The 18,960-nt window shown below is 43.9% G+C and overlaps 1 protein-coding gene across 1 annotated transcript in view; it reads right to left on the reverse strand.

Moving 5' to 3' along the window:
- LOC142069756 (complement component receptor 1-like protein) overlaps window positions 1-18,960 on the reverse strand; it is a 30,439-nt gene that overhangs the window by 6,754 nt on the left and 4,725 nt on the right. The window contains exons 3-10 of the mRNA XM_075122036.1: window positions 18,102-18,195; window positions 16,096-16,181; window positions 15,040-15,234; window positions 13,820-13,999; window positions 12,109-12,294; window positions 7,949-8,042; window positions 5,943-6,028; window positions 4,887-5,081 (exon numbers count right to left, since the gene is read on the reverse strand). Of these exons, the coding sequence (XP_074978137.1) occupies window positions 4,887-5,081; window positions 5,943-6,028; window positions 7,949-8,042; window positions 12,109-12,294; window positions 13,820-13,999; window positions 15,040-15,234; window positions 16,096-16,181; window positions 18,102-18,195 (1,116 nt within the window). The remainder of the gene's footprint in view (window positions 1-4,886; window positions 5,082-5,942; window positions 6,029-7,948; window positions 8,043-12,108; window positions 12,295-13,819; window positions 14,000-15,039; window positions 15,235-16,095; window positions 16,182-18,101; window positions 18,196-18,960) is intronic.

An 18,960-nucleotide genomic window follows, 5' to 3' on the forward strand; every position in this document is an offset into this window, starting at 1 on the left:
CCACATGCATGTGGACACATTACTCGTACAGCCATGCCAAGAACTAATTCTTTGAACCAGAAGCCATCTACTCCTACACAAAATAATTAGTATTACAGTACAGTTTTCAAGATGATCCATCTTCGGCCAAGTCAACATGCCTGGAGTGCCACACCCCCTAGGAGCTTGTAAGCGTCTATTCCCTCGCTTAGTACATGGTCTCCCCAATTCTCAAAAGCTATCGTCTCATCCTACCTATGCCTCCAAACTGTTCCCTTACCTCCCTTCGTTTGTAAGTTCTCCCAACACACCCCTGCCTCATGTTTCTTCTCTCCAACACCATCCTTCACCCCCTCCAGCCTGGTTTGTCCTCTTCATTCCACCCTAACTTCTCTAACCAAGCTTTTTAACTGCTCCTTCCCAGACCAGTCTCAGGCCTGTACTCCGCTCCATCCCCCTCTTCCTGTTGGACCCAGTTGATCCTCTCAAGACTGTTGAGCCAGGGATGAGAGTCTCGTAGATGCCCAGGTTATTTTCCCCCTCTGGCTCCTCGGCAGAGTCTCTTGCAGGTTCCTCCTCTAGGATACTGTGGGATCTGAGTTACTACAGAGAAGTCTTTCCTGGGTGTCTGGCTGGTGAGTCTTGCCCACATGCTCAGGGTTTAGCTGATCGCCATATCTGGGGTCAGGAAGGAATTTTCCTCCAGGGCAGATTGGCAGAGGCTTTGGGGGTTTTTTCACCTTTTCCTGCCGTGTGGGGCATGGGTCACTTGCTGGAGGATTCTCTGCACCTTGAAGTCTTGAAACCATGAGTTGAGGACTTCAATAGCTCAGACATAGGTTAGGGGTTTGTTACAGCAATGGGTAGATAAGATTCTGTGGCCTGCTTTGTGCAGGAGGTCAGACTAGACGATCATAATGGTCCCTTCTGACCTTAAAGTCTATGAGTCTTCCTCTTGACTTCGGCTTTACTCTGGACTCATGCCCGCAACGCTACGCGACGACTGGAGAAACATATCGGCTGCCACTGGATGTGATGCGAGGAATGCCAGGAGCTGGGAGGCCTGGTGCCACAGCTGAAGAATACAGATCACACTATCACTCCGAGAGCTAGAACCATGCTGGAGAGGACCCTGAAGGATGCCACCTGCGCCACTACGTGGAAAACCTGAAACGGAAGCCGGACCAGGGCAAGGCATTTGAGGTGACGTGCAAGTGGGACCCAGCAACCACTTCCTCCCTGGGAGCAGCTTCACCCCATTTGCCAACTGGAAGTGCAGCCACAGGGCCCAGCTCAACCGCGTCCCACTGAACGGAGCTGTCCACACCATGGGATTAGGGACAAGCGATGCGGGAAGTGCGGCTACGCCAACGAGACGCTACCCCACGTCCTGTGTAGCTGCAAGCCCCATTCAAGAGCTTGAATGCCACCAATGCCATCCAAGGTCGCCTGGCCAGAGCCATCCCGCCACCAGTGGGGAAGGTTGCCGTAAACTCCGCCATCCCCGGAACCAACAGCCAACTGCAACCAGACATTGTCATCACCAGCAAGGACCGGAAGAAGATCATGGTGGACATCACAATGGCTTTCAAGAACAGGATCCTGGCCTTCTACAATGCCAGAGCTTGAAAGGTAGAGAAATATGCCCCTCTGGCCGAAACCTTGAGAACAAAGGGTTACCAGGTCCAGACAAACGCACTGACTGTCAGAGTCCTTGGCGCATGGGACCCCAGTAAGGAGCGAGTGCGGAGATAATATGGATTCGGTTAACGCTACACTCGGCTGATGTGGCAACTCATGGTGTCCGACGATGAACATGTAGATGAATATGTAGATGGTCGAGGAACATCTACATAGAACACATCACTGGACATCGGCAATACCAGGAGGGATGAGCTGGAGTGCCGCTGAGAAGCGCAGTCAGGAAAGTAACAAATACTTTCCTCGTGGATCGTATTTTCTAAATGGACAACCGACCTAATTCTCAATTACTGAGGGACAATCTCCACTCATTGATAGATTTTGTTTTCCACGACCAAATCTCTGCACAACTTTTCAAGAGTGATGTACCTGAGTATTCGGATATCTAAACTGTATTGTTAAATTGATTCACCTAAATTGGGGTTATTGCTGATTATGTGCTCTATGTATCATATGACTTTTAAAAACTAAACTTTATATTTGTAAACAAGCTAAGCACTATACCCAGATGATCACAAGCTAAATATGAGTCAACAGCGTAACACTGTTGCAAAACAAGCAAACATCATTCTTGGATGTATTAGTAGGAGTGTTGTAAGCAAGACACGAGAAGCAATTCTTCCGCTCTACTCCGCACTGATTAGGCCTCAACTGGAATAGTGTGTCCAGTTCTGGGCGCCACATTTCAGGAAAGATGTGGACAAACTGGAGAGAGTCCAGAGAAGAGCAAACAAAATTATTAAAGGTCTAGAAAACATGACCTAAGAGGGAAGATTGAAAAAATGGGGTTTGTTTAGTCTGGAGAAGAGAAGACTGACAGGAGACATAACAGTTTTCAAGCTCATAAAAGGTTGTTACAAGGTGGAGGGAGAAATCTTCTTCTTCTTCTTCACCTCTGATGATAGGACAGGAAGCAACGGGCCTAAATGGCAGCAAAGGTGGTTTAGGTTGGATATTAGGAAAAACTTCCTGTCACGGTGATTAAGCACTGGAATACATTGCCTAGGAGGTTGTGAAATCTCCTTCATTGGGGATTTTTAAGAGCAGGTTGGACAAACATCTGTCTGGGATGGTCTAGATAATCCTTAGTCCTACCTTAAGTGCAGGTGACTGGACTAGATGACCTCTCGAGGTCCCTTCCAGTTCCATGATTCTATGTACAGACACTCTTTTACCAACTGTCAAGGTTCCTCCCCAACTCTGAACTCTAGGGTACAGATGTGGGGACCTGCATGAAAAACCTCCTGAGCTTATCTTTACCAGCTTAGGTCAAAACTTCCCCAAGGTACAAAATATTCCACCCTTTGTCCTTGGATAGGCCGCTACCACCACCAAACTAATACTGGTTACTGGGGAAGAGCTGTTTAGAGGAGTCTTTCCCCCCAAAATACTTCCCAAAGCCTTACACCCCACTTCCTGGACAAGGTTTGGTAAAAAGCCTCACCAATTTGCCTAGGTGACTACAGACCCAGACCCTTGGATCTTAAGAACAATGAACTATCCTCCCAACACTTGCACCCCCCTTTTTCTGGGAAATGTTGGATAGAAAGCCTCACCAATTTGCATAGGTGACCACAGACCCAAACCCTTGGATCTGAGAACAATGAAAAAGCATTCAGCTTTCTTACAAGAAGACTTTTAATAAAAATAGTAGTAAATAGAAATAAAGAAATCCCCCCTGTAAAATCAGGATGGTAGATACCTACAGGGTAATTAGATTCAAAAACATAGAGAACCCCTCCAGGCAAAACCTTAAGTTACAAAAAAAAAAAAAAAAAGATACACAGACAGAAATAGTTATTCTATTCAGCACAGTTCTTTTCTCAGCCATTTAAAGAAATCATAATCTAACACGTACCTAGCTAGATTACTTACTAAAAGTTCTAAGACTCCATTCCTGGTCTATCCCCGACAAAGACAGAATATAGACAGACACACAGACCCTTTGTTTCTCTCCCTCCTCCCAGCTTTTGAAAGTATCTTGTCTCCTCATTGGTCATTTTGGTCAGGTGCCAGCGAGGTTACCTTTAGCTTCTTAACCCTTTACAGGTGAGAGGAGCTTTCCCCTGGCCAGGAGGGATTTCAAAGGGGTTTACCCTTCCCTTTATATTTATGACACCAACCTATATATATATTTTATTTTATTTTAACATTAGCTTTGATAAAATGTGTGTGTGTGTTATGCCTATGACATAAATGGGACACAGATACTCAAACTTTACATCATTCTAACATGGCTACTCAAAAGCAATAAGCTCCCTAAACAGCAGCAGGTACCAAAATGTATTTCAAAATGAAGTTAGACAACTCTGGATCTTTTCCTTTAAAAAGATGTTAGTCTACAAACACGACAGCACCCAACTGTATGGCTATCCCGCCCCTTCCCCCACCCTCCACTAAACTGCATGAGTTAAACATCATCGTTGTACGACGCCATCCGGAATTTGGGTCACACTAGAAGAGATGTACATACAATGACATTCTGGAACTGAACTTCCCTGCTTTTGGGGGAGTTATTATTAAGTAGCAAGATGACCAACCTGCCCTAATGCCTCTGAAAAAGCCTCAATCCCAGCTGTTAGGCTGGGTAACTCAGAAAGAATAAAACCAAGTTGTTGCACTTGCTTGAATACCAAGTACATAAATGCATTGTTAGCTAAATGCAACAGTGTGCAGGAGCACTGCCGTCACTAAAATGAGGATTGTACAATGACCTTTATTTCCCCCTCCGAAGAACTTTATGGCTGTGATATGAACTCACAGAAGCCTGAGCCTTCACTGCCAAGGAGCCCTCCCAGAGAGTTCTGAAAAAGAGGCTTGCCAAGCAATCCTGCTTGTAAGCCTCTCTCTTTCCGTCCACTTCCCTTTATGCCAGTATCCTTCAACTCAAGTGCTAAAAGCAAAACCTTAGTTTAAGAGTTTATCAACTGTTTGTGACCTGAGAATTAACTTCAATCTTGGAACACTGAGGGGAGACAAAAAACACAGGATGTATTAGAGGCAAAAATTCTTTCCAGGAATGATTCATGAAGTTTCAGTCATTCTTTAGTTTTCCAACAGTAACTAGTTTTCATGATACGTATTTACGGGGACAAAGCACTAACTGAATTTCCTCAGGTTTATGGGTTTACTTAGCAATCAAAATAGAGTTTTTCTTGGAAGGTGATCGTAGAATAAGAAGGGGATAAAAAACAGACGCTACTAACCTTTGCATTCAGGGGCAGGCCCACTCCACACTCCATTGAAATGATCTTTCGTTGTACAATGAATGGAGGCCTCTCCAATAAGAGACAAGCCCGGGTCACATTTGTAAGTTACTGCTGAGCCAAAGGAAAACTTTTCTACACTCTCACCATTATGGGATCCCTGGGTGATATCAGGAGGTGGACGACAAGGTATTGCTGAAGCAAAGAATGTCAACATGAAAATTAAAGTTTCCACTGAAGGTGAACCAAAGAGAGTTTTCACTAAGAAAGTTGTCTCAGATCCCCCCAAAAAGCTATTTAGCCATTTGGAAGCGTACTTAACATTCCATTTTAACATTTGAAGCAATACCCCTTTCAGATTCTGAAGGTTTTTCTGCTTTTAGGCTGGACCCAACCCAGTACGTCCATTGCTCAAGGAGGATGCTCCATAAAACACCAGCTCTGGAAGATGACCTTAGCAGAGCGCGCTCCTTCCCAACATTAGCCTCAAGGAGCCAGAACCTCTCGCCCGGCATCTCGAGATGTAGTATTGTTCCACCAGAAGAAAACTAAGCTAGAACAGTTCTTTTAGCAGCAGCTGATTCTAGACTGGACATCAGCAGCATCATTGATAGACCAAGCCCAGAAAGCATTCAAGAGATCAAATTAAGGTAGAGGCAAATTAACTGTGATTCACTCCAAAAGAGCCTTAGATTTTAAGTGGATAGTCACATTTGGGAAGCGTCAAAACTTCTTGAAGTCATTATCATGCCTTTTATATAGTGAACAGGAGGATTACACAGATACAATAGTGAAGAGGAGCCATGAGGCCTGTTGGATTGTGCATATTAAAACAGTGCCAGGTGAATAATCTAAAAGGTACCAAAAAAAAAAAAAAAGATTCTGTAGGAGTCATCTAAACACCATGGTGAAGCACAGTACGATTTCATTCCTCCCCACAACAAAACTGTCAATTGGATTAAATGCCAAAGGAAGAACAGAGACTCCTCTGAAGCGCCAGCTATGCTGCATCATCTCCAGACGTGAACTGTTCTTAAAACCATTAAATTGCTTTACCTTGGCAAAGTGGAACCTCCGTATCCCAATCAACTCCATTTCCCACAATCACACACTGGGCAGAAGTCGGTCCAATTAATCTGTACCTAAAGAAAAAAGGTTCAAGTTTGTGACTCATGGAAGCAAAGAACTAGTTCCCCGTCCAGAAAGATGGAGCAGGGTTTCTTTCTGCCAGTAGGTGGAGACAAACCACTGAAAAAGGGATACATCTAACACCACAGGACCAAGGAACACGAAGGCCAGGTCTACAGTACACATCTACGTCGGTACAGCTACAGTAACGCCTCACTTAACATCGTCCCAGTTCACATTGTTTCGTTGCTGATCAATTAGGGAACATGCTTGTTTAAAGTTGCGCAACGCTCCCTTAGAAGGTTGTTTGCCAGCCGCCTGCTTTGTCCACTGCTTGCAGAAAGAGCAGCCCGTTGGAGCTAGCTGGTGGGGGCTTCGAACCAGGGTGGACCGGCAGCCGCCCCGCCCCATCAGCTCCCCTAAGTTCCCTGTGTGGCAGCCGCCCAGCACGCTATCAATTGTCGGGCAGTTCAGCTGTCCCTCCCCCCACTGCCCTGTGCTGCTCCTGTCCTCTGCCTTGGAGTTGCTCCCGGGAGCCTCCTGCTTGCTGTGCGGGGGTGGAGGGGGAAGAAGGGTGCTAATGTCAGGGTGTCCTCCTCCCGCTGTACCCCTTCTCCTCAGAGAGGTGGGGGAGAACACGACAGGGCTCAGGACAGGGGGAGCTTGCTGCCATCAAATGCTGTCAACTTGCTGATCTACTTAAAAAGGCAATGTACTTAAACTGGGGTCAGCGTACTTAAAGGGGCAATTCACACGTGTCTCTCTCTCACGTGCGTGCGTGCGTGTGTGTGTGAGAGATTGTCTCTCTCTGCCATGCTGTGTCTCCTCCCTCCATTTGTACTGCCTTGTAGAGTGTGAGGCTACATTAATAACAATGTGTTAACCCTTGAGGGCTTAGCCAAAAGCCCTGCATTTCCAAGTCCATTGAGCTGAAAGTCCAGCTAAACCCAGCACACAAAGTTGCAACATACTGACAAAGCTTACACTTGGTCTTCACTACAGAACACACTTAGCATTCGATTAAATTGAAGTGAAAGAACTTGAAGAAATCAATCTCCTGTGAAGGGAGGGAACAGTGAGAGAGCACGCGCGCGCACAGATGGGCCCAAGCAGCTGCTAGTTTGTAAAATAGAATTACACCCAAAGACAACCTGAGCTCCTGTGGGCTGCAGTATTTTAGACTACATTTTGGTTGAGTTTAGTATGTGGGTCTCTGGGAAGTGTTAGTGGCCTGTGATATACTGGAGGTCAGACTGGAGAATCGGGTGGTCCCTTCTGGCCTTCAACTCTGAGACCTCAAAAATCCAAAGCACACCTGCTCAGCGCAAGGAAGTCACAAGCTATTTTTCATTCCCCAAGGCCTGGCAACATAACCCATATGGACAAAAGCAACAACTGCACTTGATGCTATCCTGGGGAATACCGACATCTCTAAGGGAGGGACAGACAAATATTCGCTATTGTAGAGCAGGAAGAGGTCTGCCTCTACCTGGTGCAGCATTTTATGGGCAATATTCTGCCACTAGCTCCCAGCACCCTCACAGAAACCCCTGTAACAAGGGAGAGATGGCACGGGTCAGTAAGTGCCACATGACCCCTGAGGTGGGACTCTCAATATCATAACCCAACCCCTGCTGGAGGATCTCCTGAGGGCTCTAGGCTGCCATCTTCAAAAGCACCTGAGCGAGTTAGATGCCCATCTCCCACTGAATGACAACCGTAGCTCGGTGGCTATCTTTTCAAAGGAGTTGAAGGAATCGCAGGTGTAATTCTTAGCAAGGGCCCCAGCCCATGGATACAGATTTATAGCACACCCCTCACTTATGTTCTTCAAGTTAAGCAGGCTTTCTTGTCTCATTTTGCCAGACTTCAACAGCAGTTTTACACCAGTCTAGGTTCTATTAATTAGTCCAAAGAAGCAATTTGCCACTCACCCTTCATCACAGGAGAAGTTTGCTCTTGCACCAAACCGGAGATCCGTTATATCACCCCTGCCATTTTCGAGTTCGAGTGGTTTACATCGTCTTCCTAGAAGAGAACAAGACGAATATTAGTGTTACCTCAGATTACCTTAATAGGAAAAAGGGGATATTCTAACTTGCACGCTCTAACACAGCAAATACTGTTTACTGGTCAATACTGCCCTGATAAAATGCATGGTAACATTGTCTCTGAAGTTAGAAGATTTCCCTGTAGAATGTTAACTCATATTGCAAACCTACAGCACAAGCTGGCAAACAGGACTGTCTCAAAGGAATGTGTGCTCTGCTTAATTTGCATTTACGCAACAAGCAGTCATCAAGCAGGAAGAAAAAAACCTCCAAAAAAGAGAGGAAAAGCAGCAGGGAAAATCTTTTCCCGATAGACTTTTTGTCAGCTGGGAATGTTTTCCCGGGGTGGGACTGACACTATAAAAAAGGAGCAACAAAAACTCCCAGGCACCCCCTCCTCCCTCTCACTCCATCCATCCACTCACTGCACTAGAAGAGACAAAGGAAGCACCAACTAAGCTGAAGAAGGGGTCCTCACTTAAGAAGTTTGGTCAGCAAGACTGCTGAGAGCATATGGTAAGAAAAACTTCATTTCGAATTTAACAGCGTTTTTTAACTTGAGCACCACTTGTGCTTTATCTTGACCTCTCTTGTCACCTTTCCGACTCATGCCTCATTACCTGCAGTCCCTTAAAATCTTTGTAGTTAATAAACTTGTTTGATCTAATCCAGTGTGTTTAAATTGAAGTGTCTGTGAAACTCTATTTGGGTAACAAGAAAGAAGGAGAGACTCGAGATGAATTTGTATTGTCCGGGAGAGGGCTGGGCAATACAAGACATACATTTCTGGAAAGGGGGGGCAGGGCGGGGAAATACTAGGAATTTGTTGGGGTCACCTCACCAGCTTTGCTTATACTGCAAGAGCAAAGGTGTGGCTGGCCGAGACCTAGCTGGGAGTGACTTGCACACCGGAGGCTGTTTGTGAGCAGTCCAGACTGGAGGCTACAGCACCAAAGCTTTGTAAAGGGCACCCCCAGGTTAGAGGACAGCGGTGACAGATTCTCATTAGTCTGGATGATACAGTGAGTATACCACGCGTAGTAAAGATACAAACCTGTTACTAAATGGAGATGGGTAAAACAATTATGATACAAGAAAGGCAGGAGTGTTCAGGAAATATTTCCCTTTTGTATTTGGAAAGAAGCACGACAACGTAGTCTCATCACAAGAGTTTGATGAAGTACTTCCATGTCTATTAGTAATTAAGGAGGAAGTTAAACTACATCTGCTAGGGATAAACATTGTTAAATCAAAATCTTGGGATAACTTGCACCCAAGTGTCCTGAAAAGTTGGCCAAGGAGATCTCTGACCCACTGATTAAGATTTATAAGAAGTTAGAGGAACTGGAAATTCAAGAAGAATGGAAGAGCGCTGATCTTGTGCCAGTATTCAAAAAGGGCAACCAGAATGACCTCAGTAACTGTAGACTAGTTAACATGATCTCACTCACAGGCATAATAATTTAAAGGTATTGTGGGATTCATCAATTCCAAGGGCAAATCTGTTCTGACCACTTGTGCAGTGGAGGGAAAATTTTCCCAATTCATAAGGAATTAAGAACAGGAATATAATTAATACCAACCAATATGGTTTTATGGAAAATCAGGTTTCTCTGATAAACCTCTGTCGTTCTTTGAAGTTACAAAGATGTTTGATCAACGTAACTGATGTAATATGCCTAGACTTTTGTAAGCTGTTTGACTTAGTACCACACAACATTCTAAATAAAAAATTAACACTTCTGTATCAATAGAGCACAACTTAAATGGACTAAGAATTGGCTAAGAAGGTGAGGCAATATCTTTTATTGAACCAACTTCTGTGGGTGAGAAGCTTTCGACCCTACACAGAGCTAGTCTTCAGGTTTGGAATACATTTCTGACACCAAGAAGAATGGTGTGTAAGCTCGAAAGCTCGTCTCTCTCACCAACGGAAGTTGGGCCAATAAATGATATTATCTCACCCACTTTGTCTCGCTAATATCTTGGGATTGACACGGCTGCAACACCACTGCAGACAAGAACTGACTAACTGACATCTCCAGGAGCAGTCACATCAGTGGGAATCATTATCAAACAAACCTGTTTCAAGTAGGATTCTGCAGGGATCGGTCCTAGACCTGCTGCTACTCAACATTTTAATCAGTTGACTGGAAGTAAACAAAAATCACTCCTGACAAAATTTGCAGCTGACAGAAAGTTTGGGGGAGTGATTAAGCAGGACAGGGCAGTCCTGCAAAGCAATCTGGATCCCCTGGGTCCGTTCAAACAAAATTCATTCTAGTACCGTATAGTGCAAAATTATACATCTAGGCACAATTACTTCTAGCATTCAACTCTATGAAGCAGCGGACTATTCACATGTGCAACATTAAGCAACATGTTTGCCAGACCCGGTTCTAAGTGTCTCATCCCTTTTTGAACCCTACCCTGTTCTTTGCCTCCATTTTGTGGCAGAATGTTCACAGGCTTGTTTTGCGTTTTGTAAATATTTGTTATTAATTTTCTTGATACGTGAATCCTGATTTTAGACAGCTAAAAACTGCATGTTCCTCAGTCAAGCTCAGTGGAAGAGCTTTTCTTTGCCCCTACAAGAGTTATTTGTGATGCTTTCTCCCGGAGTAGACTTATTCCCACGAAGAATAAACTGTCTCAAAAAGTCACCATATCTATAGGGAATTCAATGTAGATATACTGTATCCAAACAAAGATAAAGTCAGCACTTTTTATTATTGTACTGGGGGAAAAAAAAATCTCTGAATTCAGACAAGGCATGTAAAAATTGTGACCTATTTACTAAGGTCTGATCGATTCAGCAAAACAAGTTCCGCTGACATCACTGAGACTTAAGAACGCACTAAGTGCTTTGTGGAATCAGGGCCTATATATAAAGTATTTTCTCAACCCAGAGAAGGTAAGTCTAAGGCTAGTCAAGAAATCCCCATCAGTATTTGACAAATTACGACAAATTAAATCATAATTTAAAATATATGCACAAGACGACAGAGTTAAGGTTCATCAGCATCCAACTGTATATATCCTTACTAGTTACTGTAGTACTGCATTTACTAGGGACTTCTGCATGGAATATAGCATCTATAGTCTTGAGAGGAGGAAACTTGCAAAAATCTTATTGTACTCCTAACAATGAAACCAAGAGAAGTATTCTCTAAGCTTTGTTATGAATTAGTATTTTGACCAAGTTTGTAACACACGTTATTCAATACTGGGTTTACTTTTAGTACAGTGAATTCCGTAGGGCTGAACTCTGTCATTTGTTATCAGGGATAGAGCAACTACAATTTTTCCGAAAAGACAGACACTTATCACACCGAAGCGTTTCACTTTATTGCAGTATTTGTGATGTTCCCTATACTATCAACAGGAAATACTATGAGCACGATGAATTTAACCGCACCAAGTTGTAGCTGTCCAGTGTTCTGTGGCACTCACTTGAACAAAGTTAAAAGAGGTGACAGGGTAAGAACCAAGATCATTAGGGAAACTAAAAAGATGTAAGCTTAGACGTCCTTTATTTTATACCTCCATTTAAAGCTGACCCGCATAGGTAGAGTATCAAATTCCAATAACTTCACTGGTGTGCACTGAATGTCTCCCAGTCAGTCACACGCAAATTATGTGGACAGTGGGGTTTCTGGGAGAGAAGAACTGCACTATTCTTAAGTTTATATCTACTACTACACAAGATGTTGATGTTCTAGAAAGGCAGATATTCAGCACAAGGCCTAAAAACCAGGAAGAAAGTGGTAAACCTATTCCTCCTCTGAAACCTATTTGAGAGTATTCAGCACAGAAGGCTAAAGTTACTGGAATTTTGCATTTTAGCTGCTTTTAAAGAAGCCTACAAAGATATGGAAGCATTCTGATTTTTTTTTTTTGAAGTCAACCACTAATATAACAAAGAACTGCCCAAAATATATTTAGAAAGTGTTTATGGATACCAGTGTTGAACTGTGAACCACGTACCCAATAAAAGATGGCTTGCACATCAATTGAAATGGAAAAGCAACAAAGGTACTCACCTTCACAAAACTCAGGGTCTACTGACCATTTTGAATTTTCAAGACATGTAACAAAATGAGACTTTCCAGAGCTCAAAATGTATCCTGGGCGACAGGAGTATTGCAGTTTGGTCCCAACAGGATAGGAATTGTTCATGACCCCAGGCAGCTCAGCAAAATGCAACCGTGGAGGAGAATCACAAGTGCCTAGCAAGAGAGACAGGCAAGGAAGGGAAAAAGTTAACTATGAAAGATATTCAGTAGTCTGTTGTAACAGAATACTAGTTTTTGAGAAGCCACAAATGATTTTATTGGGGACAATTTGGAGGTACTTGTTTTCATTAGAGCCTTGAAGCTAGTTTATTGAATGGGCTTGATACAAAACTATAGTACATTAAAATTTTACATCATTTACCATGTATACATCACCCTGAGCGTGTATGGTAACGTAGGGTAAGTACATTGTGCAAAACAAGACATTGCTCCACCTCACAGGTTTTATGATCTAACGCAGCACAGGCTCAGAGAGAGGGTTGCTACCACACAGACTGACATGAAAGAAGGTGACATACAGGCAAAGAAGACCAAGGGAGCAATCTATAGAAGAGTACACGAAACATGTCTGGCATTATCTCTGAGACAGGTAACTTTCATATTTCTCATGTGATGCATGGAAACTGCATGACAGGCATGAGGACAAGTGCTAATGAGAAGCAAAGTGGGGAAAGTAACTGAAATACTTCCCGACATACTGTATTGTATTTTCTAACAGCCAACCGATCCTAAATTCTCAATTACCGAGGGACAATATTAACTCGTTGCTATATTTGCTTTCCATAAGATACTCTTAGTATAACTTTTTATGAGTTATGTACCTGCATAATTGGATGCTAATACCTTAACCGTATCACTGAATTTAACAACCGTCATCTCGGATACTGTCGATTATGTACTATATGGTTTCAAAGTCATAAGGTACAAATTTTGTACTTTTGGATAATTTAAGCATTATACCCAGATGTACAGACACTCTTCTTAACGTGTGCATTAGATCTTTGTAACGTTAGCTTTAATAAAAAAAATTTAATCTATTTCTGTACAGTCACAAACCTAAGGCTGTAACAGGGGATCTGGCTCATTTTATAATCTTTACGAGTCTTATACCCCAAACTTTGTTTTACTGAAACTGGTACAGCAAAGAAGCTGCACCTTTACCTCCTGTTCAAAGTGGCTTTTTCTTTTCCCTAGCCTACCTCCAACGACGACAGGAGACATTCCTCATCCTACAGCAGCAGGCACTGGGTATTAACGCTATCTCACGATACGGGACAGAGTTTAGCCTCCAAGGCAGAAGCCATTCCAATGAGCCTCCTCCCGGGCAAAAGCACTCCCAGGGGCTGAAGGCTAGCAGAAGTGTGGTTCCACATCAGCCACCCAGCCACATGCCAACACGCAGGCTGCTCCAGAACTTAGAGATGAAATGTACTTCGTGAATTTCACACTGCCATTTTTAGTCTTGTAGAAACTACATGCTAAAAAACTGGAAGCTTTAAATAGCCAAAAGTTCTTCCAACTCACCAGAAGTATCTTTTGTTCCTCCTGGAGGGGAGCTCTAGGTGTAGTATGTGTTATGCCAATGACAAAAAGGGGACACAGACACTCAAACTTTACATCATTTTAACGTTGCTAAACATCAGCATATAAAAGGTTCAACACAACTGCTTATACTTACGTAGACAAGCTGGCAAAGACGGAACCCAAGAATTGTTAGCTTCACATCTAACTGAACTGCTACCATGCAGAGTGTAGCCAGAATCACATGCAAATATTACGGCGTTTCCATATGAATAGTCAGGTCCAAACCCAGATTGCTTTCTTCCATTTTTAACTTCTGGCTCAGGACACTTGACCACTGAAAATTAAAAGTACCAGCATAAGAACGTTTGGCCCAGGAAGCATTTAGTGTGTGTGGGGATTTGGGGGCGTGTGGGAGAATTAGAGGAAAGACGAAAACGCCCTGATACTTGACTACAGCAGGTACCAAAATGTATTTCAAAATAAAGTTAGACAACTCTGGATCTTTTCCTTTAAAAAGATGTTAGTCTACAAACACGACAGCACCCAACTGTATGGCTATCCCGCCCCTTCCCCCACCCTCCACTAAACTGCATGAGTTAAACATCATCGTTGTACGACGCCATCCAGAATTTGGGTCACACTAGAAGAGATGTACATACAATGACATTCTGGAACTGAACTTCCCTGCTTTTGGGGGAGTTATTATTAAGTAGCAAGATGACCAACCTACCCTAATGCCTCTGAAAAAGCCTCAATCCCAGCTGTTAGGCTGGGTAACTCAGAAAGAATAAAACCAAGTTGTTGCACTTGCTTGAATACCAAGTACATAAATGCATTGTTAGCTAAATGCAACAGTGTGCAGGAGCACTGCCGTCACTAAAATGAGGATTGTACAATGACCTTTATTTCTCCCTCCGAAGAACTTTATGGCTGTGATATGAACTCACAGAAGCCTGAGCCTTCACTGCCAAGGAGCCCTCCCAGAGAATTCTGAGAAAGAGGCTTGCCAAGCAATCCTGCTTGTAAGCCTCTCTCTTTCTGTCCACTTCCCTTTCGCACTTGAGTTGAAGGATACTGGCATAAAAGCAAAACCTTAGTTTAAGAGTTTATCAACTGTTTGTGACCTGAGAATTAACTTCAATCTTGGAACACTGAGGGGAGACAAAAAACACAGGATGTATTAGAGGCAAAAATTCTTTCCAGGAATGATTCATGAAGTGTCAGTCATTCTTTAGTTTTCCAACAGTAACTAGTTTTCATGATATGTATTTAGGGGGACAAAGCACTAACTGAATTTCCTCAGCAATCAAAATAGAGTTTTTCTTGGAAGGTGATCATAGAATAAGAAGGGGGTAAAAAACAGACGCTACTAACCTTTGCATTCAGGGGCAGGCCCACTCCACACTCCATCGAAATGATCTTTCGTTGTACAATGAATGGAGGCCTCTCCAATAAGAGACAAGCCCGGGTCACATTTGTAAGTTACTGCTGAGCCAAAGGAAAACTTTTCTACACTCTCACCATTATGGGATCCCTGGGTGATATCAGGAGGTGGACGACAAGGTATTGCTGAAGCAAAGAATGTCAACATGAAAATTAAAGTTTCCACTGAAGGTGAACCAAAGAGAGTTTTCACTAAGAAAGTTGTCTCAGATCCCCCCAAAAAGCTATTTAGCCATTTGGAAGCGTACTTAACATTCCATTTTAACATTTGAAGCAATACCCCTTTCAGATTCTGAAGGTTTTTCTGCTTTTAGGCTGGACCCAACCCAGTATGTCCATTGCTCAAGGAGGATGCTCCATAAAACACCAGCTCTGGAAGATGACCTTAGCAGAGCGCGCTCCTTCCCAACATTAGCCTCAAGGAGCCAGAGCCTCTTGCCTGGCATCTCGAGATGTAGTATTGTTCCACCAGAAGAAAACTAAGCTAGAACAGTTCTTTTAGCAGCAGCTGATTCTAGACTGGACATCAGCAGCATCATTGATAGACCAAGCCCAGAAAGCATTCAAGAGATCAAATTAAGGTAGAGGCAAATTAATTGTGATTCACTCCAAAAGAGCCTTAGATTTTAAGTGGATAGTCACATTTGGGAAGCGTCAAAACTTCTTGAAGTCATTATCATGCCTTTTATATAGTGAACAGGAGGATTACACAGATACAATAGTGAAGAGGAGCCATGAGGCCTGTTGGATTGTGCATATTAAAACAGTGCCAGGTGAATAATCTAAAAGGTACCAAAAAAAAAAAAAAAGATTCTGTAGGAGTCATCTAAACACCATGGTGAAGCACAGTACGATTTCATTCCTCCCCACAACAAAACTGTCAATTGGATTAAATGCCAAAGGAAGAACAGAGACTCCTCTGAAGCGCCAGCTATGCTGCATCATCTCCAGACGTGAACTGTTCTTAAAACCATTAAATTGCTTTACCTTGGCAAAGTGGAACCTCCGTATCCCAATCAACTCCATTTCCCACAATCACACACTGGGCAGAAGTCGGTCCAATTAATCTGTACCTAAAGAAAAAAGGTTCAAGTTTGTGACTCATGGAAGCAAAGAACTAGTTCCCCGTCCAGAAAGATGGAGCAGGGTTTCTTTCTGCCAGTAGGTGGAGACAAACCACTGAAAAAGGGATACATCTAACACCACAGGACCAAGGAACACGAAGGCCAGGTCTACAGTACACATCTACGTCGGTACAGCTACAGTAACGCCTCACTTAACATCGTCCCAGTTCACATTGTTTCGTTGCTGATCAATTAGGGAACATGCTTGTTTAAAGTTGCGCAACGCTCCCTTAGAAGGTTGTTTGCCAGCCGCCTGCTTTGTCCACTGCTTGCAGAAAGAGCAGCCCGTTGGAGCTAGCTGGTGGGGGCTTCGAACCAGGGTGGACCGGCAGCCGCCCCGCCCCATCAGCTCCCCTAAGTTCCCTGTGTGGCAGCCGCCCAGCACGCTATCAATTGTCGGGCAGTTCAGCTGTCCCTCCCCCCACTGCCCTGTGCTGCTCCTGTCCTCTGCCTTGGAGTTGCTCCCGGGAGCCTCCTGCTTGCTGTGCGGGGGTGGAGGGGGAAGAAGGGTGCTAATGTCAGGGTGTCCTCCTCCCGCTGTACCCCTTCTCCTCAGAGAGGTGGGGGAGAACACGACAGGGCTCAGGACAGGGGGAGCTTGCTGCCATCAAATGCTGTCAACTTGCTGATCTACTTAAAAAGGCAATGTACTTAAACTGGGGTCAGCGTACTTAAAGGGGCAATTCACACGTGTCTCTCTCTCACGTGCGTGCGTGCGTGTGTGTGTGAGAGATTGTCTCTCTCTGCCATGCTGTGTCTCCTCCCTCCATTTGTACTGCCTTGTAGAGTGTGAGGCTACATTAATAACAATGTGTTAACCCTTGAGGGCTTAGCCAAAAGCCCTGCATTTCCAAGTCCATTGAGCTGAAAGTCCAGCTAAACCCAGCACACAAAGTTGCAACATACTGACAAAGCTTACACTTGGTCTTCACTACAGAACACACTTAGCATTCGATTAAATTGAAGTGAAAGAACTTGAAGAAATCAATCTCCTGTGAAGGGAGGGAACAGTGAGAGAGCACGCGCGCGCACAGATGGGCCCAAGCAGCTGCTAGTTTGTAAAATAGAATTACACCCAAAGACAACCTGAGCTCCTGTGGGCTGCAGTATTTTAGACTACATTTTGGTTGAGTTTAGTATGTGGGTCTCTGGGAAGTGTTAGTGGCCTGTGATATACTGGAGGTCAGACTGGAGAATCGGGTGGTCCCTTCTGGCCTTCAACTCTGAGACCTCAAAAATCCAAAGCACACCTGCTCAGCGCAAGGAAGTCACAAGCTATTTTTCATTCCCCAAGGCCTGGCAACATAACCCATATGGACAAAAGCAACAACTGCACTTGATGCTATCCTGGGGAATACCGACATCTCTAAGGGAGGGACAGACAAATATTCGCTATTGTAGAGCAGGAAGAGGTCTGCCTCTACCTGGTGCAGCATTTTATGGGCAATATTCTGCCACTAGCTCCCAGCACCCTCACAGAAACCCCTGTAACAAGGGAGAGATGGCACGGGTCAGTAAGTGCCACATGACCCCTGAGGTGGGACTCTCAATATCATAACCCAACCCCTGCTGGAGGATCTCCTGAGGGCTCTAGGCTGCCATCTTCAAAAGCACCTGAGCGAGTTAGATGCCCATCTCCCACTGAATGACAACCGTAGCTCGGTGGCTATCTTTTCAAAGGAGTTGAAGGAATCGCAGGTGTAATTCTTAGCAAGGGCCCCAGCCCATGGATACAGATTTATAGCACACCCCTCACTTATGTTCTTCAAGTTAAGCAGGCTTTCTTGTCTCATTTTGCCAGACTTCAACAGCAGTTTTACACCAGTCTAGGTTCTATTAATTAGTCCAAAGAAGCAATTTGCCACTCACCCTTCATCACAGGAGAAGTTTGCTCTTGCACCAAACCGGAGATCCGTTATATCACCCCTGCCATTTTCGAGTTCGAGTGGTTTACATCGTCTTCCTAGAAGAGAACAAGACGAATATTAGTGTTACCTCAGATTACCTTAATAGGAAAAAGGGGATATTCTAACTTGCACGCTCTAACACAGCAAATACTGTTTACTGGTCAATACTGCCCTGATAAAATGCATGGTAACATTGTCTCTGAAGTTAGAAGATTTCCCTGTAGAATGTTAACTCATATTGCAAACCTACAGCACAAGCTGGCAAACAGGACTGTCTCAAAGGAATGTGTGCTCTGCTTAATTTGCATTTACGCAACAAGCAGTCATCAAGCAGGAAGAAAAAAACCTCCAAAAAAGAGAGGAAAAGCAGCAGGGAAAATCTTTTCCCGATAGACTTTTTGTCAGCTGGGAATGTTTTCCCGGGGTGGGACTGACACTATAAAAAAGGAGCAACAAAAACTCCCAGGCACCCCCTCCTCCCTCTCACTCCATCCATCCACTCACTGCACTAGAAGAGACAAAGGAAGCACCAACTAAGCTGAAGAAGGGGTCCTCACTTAAGAAGTTTGGTCAGCAAGACTGCTGAGAGCATATGGTAAGAAAAACTTCATTTCGAATTTAACAGCGTTTTTTAACTTGAGCACCACTTGTGCTTTATCTTGACCTCTCTTGTCACCTTTCCGACTCATGCCTCATTACCTGCAGTCCCTTAAAATCTTTGTAGTTAATAAACTTGTTTGATCTAATCCAGTGTGTTTAAATTGAAGTGTCTGTGAAACTCTATTTGGGTAACAAGAAAGAAGGAGAGACTCGAGATGAAT

The sequence above is a fragment of the Caretta caretta genome, chromosome 21 (genome assembly GCF_965140235.1).
Source record: "Caretta caretta isolate rCarCar2 chromosome 21, rCarCar1.hap1, whole genome shotgun sequence".
In the NCBI taxonomy this organism is placed as follows: Eukaryota; Metazoa; Chordata; order Testudines; family Cheloniidae; genus Caretta; species Caretta caretta.